The 7793-nt window shown below is 36.4% G+C and overlaps 1 protein-coding gene across 1 annotated transcript; it reads left to right on the top strand.

Annotated features, from left to right (window-relative positions):
- Positions 1-5592: 5592 nt before the first annotated feature.
- On the top strand, positions 5593-6528 carry LOC124088523 (olfactory receptor 5P1). The gene has a single exon (XM_046438206.2). It carries the CDS (start codon positions 5596-5598, stop codon positions 6526-6528), a length of 933 nt encoding a protein of 310 aa, XP_046294162.1. The 5' UTR covers positions 5593-5595.
- Positions 6529-7793: the final 1265 nt, after the last annotated feature.

Genomic DNA, 7793 nt, shown 5'->3' with positions numbered 1-7793 from the left:
GAAGGACATATTGCCTTGTGGAATCAGACATACCAGAAGGAACATGAGGTAAACACTTTAGGGTAATAAGCAAAGGAGTTTGTCCCTGAGCAGACTATGAGGGTAGACAATAATGGTTATGTACAACAAAATAAATCATTTTAAGATGCCCTGCTTCCTGGAACTTGTCACAACAGCTGCAAAATAATAAGGCTCAATGTTAACTCTTAATACATGTAAAGGAAGGTGGGGTGTTCAGGTGAGTTGAGTCAAGTATTTAGTGCTTTTGGCTTATTCCCTGTTGTCTGAACAGAATATGGGCACTTAGGTGCCTCTTATAAGAGTTTCTTAAATTGTTCTATTGAGTGGAAAGAGAGTTCCAAGACACTTGAATAAGGGACATTCCTGTGTAGACAGAAGTCTAGAATTATCCTAATTTTCTCAACATTAGAATGGTCACTAAGTCATAGTAATAATTTCCTTCTTTACTATGTGTCCTTCAACTCCAATGCTCCTTGAGTTTGATTCAAAGGTTATTTTAATTGGAAAGTATTGTGACATCATCATACTAACCCCAATTAAGCAGATAAATTATTTCTTCTGAATTCTGAATATGCTTCTGGGAAACCAAGAACTCTTTCCTTCACTTTCATTAAAAAAAGGGAAAAAGAATTCTGAAGGACACCATGGATGAAGATGTCCCTTTGGGGAGGGCCAGCCAGACCTTAATAAGTCACCTGGTTCCATAAGTCATTTCTGTACAACAAACTCTAGGACTTTCCTCTCAAAGGGGCAAGCAACAATAAGCCCTAGAGTATTTGTCATGTTTTACTGAAGCCTTCTTTTCTCTCCCAACATGCATACAAATATGCACCTCATCTTCATTGAATGTGTCTATTTCCCTTGCTGAGTGGGTGCATTCAGTGGTTCATATGGAATATTCAGTTCTCATTTACCTAAAGCAAATTAAAAAACATCTACTTTATCAAATCCTTTTTGGAATTCAGGATCCATAATTCTGCTTCTAAAAGGCAAGTGCAAGATTCACTGATTTTGTTAAACTGAATTTTCATTTGTTTAACAAGAAATTGAAAACAAAAGAACTATTTTCATCAATTTTAGTTTTTGACCTCTGTGGAAACCATTCCCTCAAGCAAAACAAGCATTGTGCAACAGTCATTCTGGTTCCACTTAGCTACCCCCTGGAGACTGCAGGGTCTGTGACAGCCAAAATCATTGCTGAGCTTGAGTAGTCGGGAATATGAAAAGGTAAATCAGAAGAAATATCCTGACACTTAGAGAAAAGGCTATGCTCTCTGTTCATTATCACAGATGTCCAATGCTATGAGGAAAAATATATTACAGTGGTCAGAGCCCTTGATCCAGGTGAACCATTATGATTGTTAAGTATCCTGTGGAGAGGAAGGGAGGGAAAAAAAATCAGTGGGCACATTTTGCGTATGAATGACATAGTCCAGAACTAAGAAGGAGTCATTTACTGTACTTCCTGTCTTATTTTAGATTTGTGGTGAAAACCCCTTGATGTGTGGGGAAAAATTTATAGTTCTCATCAAAAACGTTGCCCAACTGGAAATCTACCAGTATTTCATTTTTATTTCCTTAAAAGAAGTTATTGAACCCTGATGCATGACCAAAAATATACCTTGGGTACTTTACAGATATTATTTTTTTTAATCTCACAGCACAGCTGCACTGTAAAGACAATTATTCCCCTTTTACAAGTGCAAAAACTGAGGGTTAAAGAGATTAAGTGTCAGATGCAAGTCAGTACAGCTGGCCAGTGGGTGGCCTAGGATCTGAGTTGTCTGACTCCAGTCTCCATGACTCTGTGATCAGCATAACCAACTCACAGGGTGTCACAGTGTGAGTGTGTTGCCCCCTGAGCTGGGCTTGAGTCAGAAAGCAAAGGGCAGGAAACTTGCTGGAAGCTAAGCTTCATTCCTCAAATCATAGTGTGTTCACAGAGTCTGACAAAGAGGATTTTAAGGGACTAAGAAACATGACACAAATTGAATGGTCAAAGAAACTATGAATGCTTAACTTTAGAAAAGGGAAGGTCATGGAGATATGATAGCTATACTCAAATATGTCAACATTTTGATATAGAAAGTAGAGGGTTTATATCATTAAACTCATGGTGAGCCAACTGAAAAATAAAAACAATTTTAATAATAGAGTTAACATCAAAGGCAAGGAAAGCATCCTGGTATGAGTAATTTAAACATGTAATGAAGATTAATAAAAACACTGTTTTTAACGTGTCAAATGTTTGTTCATGGTACTTCACCATTCACCAAAGGACTCAGTTCCACCATTAGGGAAACTAAATACTTATTCTAAAATCAGAAATTTAAAAACTTTTGAGAAATGAAGACATTTTAAGGACCCTTAATATTGATATTTACTATTTCTGGTAAATGCTTAAAGTTTAAGAACTGCAATAATGTTGTTGGCAGAAAATTTTTTTTCTATGACATTATAATTAGTAATCTTGAGTAGAAAACCACCGCATCATGTTAACGTGATTCTTGAAAAGTACTATACTTAAGAAGAAGCATATGTAATAGGGGGATACACTGAGAAAAGTCATTGAAGCTGCCTTATGAAGCTCACCAAGCACTGAGCTAAAAAATTTGACATCTGTTTATTAAGTATTTCAACTATGGAAGATCACTCATGAACATGGAAAATATATCATTGATAATATTATGTGAAAATTTACATTGTAATATGGAATATACAATATTAATATATCCCCAAATTAAAATAAATAAAAATGTATAGTAAGGTATTATTAAGGTTAAGAATTTATAGGTAAGACCCTTTTTTAGTTGGTAAAATATATGCAGGACAATAAAAGAAAACACATGCAAAGGGGTTTGTAAATTGCTGGACATTATCTAAAGGAATTGCTATTTAGCTGAAGTTGATGGCAAGATAAGATATGCATAAGTGAAATTTTCAGACATTGAAATAATTCCTAAATAAAATAATTTTTATTTTATACTATTTGAAATAAATACTTTAAAATTATTAGTATTCTTTAATTTTTTGTATTGATAAATGCACCTTGCTCTTCTAATTTTCACTGAATCTTTAGCATGGGCTGCTGTAACGTTTTGTGTCTTTCCTAATTAATGATAATTATTACTTATCATTAATTCTGTTTCTTAGGACTGTTTCAAAACAGAGGAAATTGTCTTGTCCCAAGAAATTGGCAGAATATGGAGAAGGCACTAAACTCTTTTTTAAAAAATTTATTCTAATCTGTTATATATGACAGCAGAATCAACTCAATTCATATTACACAAGTAGAGCACAATTTTTTCACGTCTCTGATTGTACACAAAGTAGAGTCACACCATTCACATTTTCATACATGTACTTAGGGTAATGATGTCTGTCTCATTCCACCGTCTTTCCTCTCTTCATGTCCCCTCCCTTCCCTTCACCGGGTACTAAATTCTTTAACCAAAGTGTAGCCAATAACTCAACAAATCAATAAGTGATAGGGAGAAACACATGCAAAGGGATTTGTAAATTGCTGGACATTGTCTAAAGGAATTGCTATTTAGCTGAAGTTGATGGCAACTTCAGCTAATTTGGGTTAATATTTTCCTTGTGGCGAATCATAGGGATAAACTCCCTTGGAACACAGAACACATTTCCTTTGAAGTATTGTTTTAAGAAAAATAAATGAGAATGGGCAATGAAGGAAGAGGAGGAGAAGGAGGAGGAGGAGGAGGAGGAGGAGGAGGAGGAGGAGGAGGAGGAGGAGGAGGAGGAGGAGGAGGAGGAGGAAGAGGAGGAGGAGGAGGAGGAGGAGGAGAACTAAGAAAGGTATTACAATTCAAATGTATCATATTTTGTTATGGTAACCTCCTAATGCTTGATTCAATTTATGAGATTCCTAGTTCAGATACTAAAAAGTTTTGAACAGCTGAATGTCCAAAAGGGATGGGTGCTCAATTAAATAAAGATCTATTCACTCAGTGTGTTATCATGCAGATCTCAAAAATTATGTTTGTGAAAGATTATAAGGTAATACAATTTTTATATCAAAAGGACAAGCTAAAATATATCTACAATGTGCTAAAAGTTATATTAAAGTATATCTAGAGAGGAAAATTTCTGGAAACAAATGTACCAAATTTCTAATGGTTGACAGTATGATAGTAGATATGTTTATAGTAATGTTTCTTTTGAATTTGTGTTTTTTCCCCAACATCATTATTTAGTTTTTATTTAGAAACAAACCAATATATCACTTATATTACTCTTATAGCACATTACATGAACTTAAAAAGTCTCCCCTGACTTTTGTCTCTATGAAGGCTGGTTCTGGTTGCCCAGAGCCTGTTCACTACACTAATCATGCATACATTCACCAACTCTTTCTTCAGCACCATTTATTCATAAGCACTAGGTATTTCTAATGCAAAGATAAATTAATTATTGCCGAGAATATGTAGTCATTGAAGAGAATGAAAGGTAAACAATAAGCAAACAATCATAACCCAGTATAAATAATAGCAATTTAGAGATCTGCAAAACATAATGTCTATAACCAGATTCACCCTTAGTCAGAGAAGGCTTTGGAGGGATATGAATGTGGGAGGACAAGTCACCCAGCATAATGATGGTAGGAGGCAGGAGCTTCCAACAAGAAGAAAAGTGGAGCAAAGGAGAGAAAATAGAGCACATGGAGGGGACTTAAAATAGTTCAGGAAAGTTGGTCAGTGTGAGTGGTGGATGGAAACATTCGGAGAGACAAGCCAAGTCACATGCAGGGATGTACCAGGAAGAATATCCTTATGCAATGCTAATGAGATTTCATTTCATCATGAAGACCTGAGAAAGCACTAAAAGAATTAAATGAATAGCTTTGACATCCTTTTTTTGTGTTCGTCTTTTTTTTTAACTAGCAAGACATCACTATAGCATATTTTTGTGGATTATAAGAGAAAAATAATAAAAGGAAGGAGAAAATAAATAAAATATAGAAGAAAATTGCCTAGGGACTAGGAAAGACTGGAAATGAAAAGAAGGAGATGAAGAGATAAAAATGGGAAATCAGTTGTAAATAGAATCAATAGGATTTTATTGAGAAGATACAAGAGGAAGAGGCCTAGGAAGACTCCCAAGTCACAGACATGAGAGACTTCGGTGGATGGTGATATTCTTCCCCAGATATAAAATGCAGGAGGAGTGGTTGAAGAAAAAGATGGGAGGAAGATTGGATTTAAGGTATTTGTAGGATTTGGAATAAATCACTGAGGATGATGAGAAGAGCAATTGAAACTATGGGTCTGGACCTTGGAATAGAGATCTGCTTAGGAGTCATGATTTGAGAGACACATTTATATAAATAACACATGAAGAAAAGAATATAACTAGACTGAAAAGAAGGAGCTCAATTATGCTCCTTTACTTAGGAGACAAAAAAGAAGTCCAGCAGATCATTAGTACTGTGTGCAGAGGAAGAGGTTAATATGAAGGAGTCTAATGAATAATCCAAGAAAACCAGGAATGTGTGGAATGAAAACATTAAACAAACATTCTCATTTCCCTTAATAGGAACAAGTCACACAAGAGATGGAGGTTGGGAACCACACCACAGTGACAGAGTTCATCATCTTGGGGTTGACAGAGGATCCTACACTTTGTACCATCTTCTTGGTGATATTTCTAGGAATATATGTTGTCACTTTAGTGGGCAACACCAGCATCATTGCTTTAATAAGAAGCTGTTCTCAGCTTCACACCCCCATGTACCTGTTCCTCAGCCACCTGGCTTTTGTAGACATTGGGTATTCCTCATCAGTCACACCTATAATGCTTATAGGATTTCTACGACATGAAGTAGTCCTCCCTGTGGCTGGCTGTGAAGCCCAACTCTGTTCTGTGGTAACATTTGGGACAGCTGAATGCTTCCTGCTGGCTGCCATGGCCTATGATCGCTATGTGGCCATCTGCTCTCCTCTGTTGTACTCCACCCACATGTCCCCCAGAGTCTGCCTTCTCTTAGTCGGGGCTTCCTACCTGGGTGGCTGTGTGAATGCTTGGACATTTACTAGTTGTTTATTGAGTCTGTCTTTCTGTGGACCAAATCAAATCGATCACTTTTTCTGTGACTTCTCCCCTTTGTTGAAACTTGCCTGCTCAGATGTCTCCTTAATTGAAATTATCCCTTCCATCTCCTCTGGCTCCATCATTGTGGTCACAGTGTTTGTCATTGTTCTCTCTTACATCTACATCCTCACCACAGTCCTGAAGATGCGCTCCTCTGAAGGGCGCCACAAGGCCTTCTCCACCTGCACCTCCCACCTCACTGCAGTCACTCTCTACTATGGGACCATCACTTTCATCTATGTGATGCCCAAGTCCAGCTATTCCACCAGCCAGAATCGAGTGGTGTCTGTGTTCTACACAGTGGTGATCCCCATGTTGAACCCCCTCATCTACAGCCTGAGAAACAGAGATGTAAAGGAGGCCCTGAGGAAGGCAACAGTCAGAATATATTCTTAGGATCTATTCTTTGAATTGAAGACTTATCTAGTGTTCATGTACTCATATCACACTTAGTACCTACCATATGCTGCTTAACTGCTTAAATCATACTTCTTTGTTATAGTTCTCAATTTTAAACAATTTGAAACCAATTTGGAAGCACCTTGAGATCAGTTATGATGATAGTGCCAGCTATCACTATTATTGAGCTCCTACAGATGCCAAGTCCTTTTCCTTATTTAATTTATTTAGCAAACAATAACTTACACTTGCTATGTGCCAGGTCTCAGTCTAAACATATTACATTCATTTATTCACCTTTTCCTTTAACAACCCTGTGAAGTGTTCCTATTATTCCTAATTTACAAGTAAATAATTTGAAACAAAGAGTGAGTAAGTAGTGATGCAGCTAACAACATATGGGTCTGGTACATAAATATAGAAGTTCTGGTTCAAAAACATCTTGCTTTTCCATTTAATTTTCACAAAAGTACTGTGATTCAGGTAATTATAAATCCCCCTCAATTTGCAATGAAAAAAACAAGTCTTGGAGAGTTCCAATAGTTTGTACAGGTAGATGTGGGTTCAAGTGCTCTGTTTCCGTGCAGTCTAGGCCATACCTCAGTGGCTATAAAGACTTCAGCACTGCTACTGAGATAGAGCATTTGGGTTGAGTGATCAAGCCTTATCTAGTACTTTATGTCAACCATTTAAACAAACTCTACCCCTAAAAAGACCCATGTGGTAGAGACTTAGGAACAAAAATAAGAATAGAAAACTGGATTGATTCTCATCTTTGGGAATTGGGTCTTGAACCATGATCCCATGATTTCACTGGCAGTCTATCCATATTTAAATACATGTTAAAAACAAATAGTCCCATTGCCATAATGTAATCTTATTTTATTTGTAGAAATTTAACATGATATCTTTTATTTCCGAGCATTACAATAAATATGTTGACAATAATCATCATTGCATAGGTCTAAATCTACAAGAAATCTGTGAAAAAAAACCTAGAAATATTGTCCACAGATACAGATGACAGTTAAGGAATTTGCGGAAGTGTGATCTATTCTTTTTCACATTATTGCCATAATAATGGAAAAAGTAAGGAAAGATTTGCTGAGCCCAAGGACTTCCAACTCAGCAAATACTGAGACAACTATTCATGGCATCTGTAAACATGACTTAGAATTTAATTTTTCTTTACCTCCGTGTAAAGAAGTGAGGGTTGGAATATATTAGAAAACAAAGTTTTACAAAATGAAAAGTGCAACACA

This window comes from Marmota monax, unplaced genomic scaffold (assembly GCF_021218885.2).
Source record: "Marmota monax isolate L192 unplaced genomic scaffold, Marmota_monax_Labrador192_F-V1.1 WCK01_AAM20220418_F8-fsc00061, whole genome shotgun sequence".
Lineage (NCBI taxonomy): Eukaryota > Metazoa > Chordata > Mammalia > Rodentia > Sciuridae > Marmota > Marmota monax.
The sequence above is the reverse complement of the archived record's forward strand: the minus strand, read 5'-3'. Positions and strand labels throughout refer to the sequence as shown.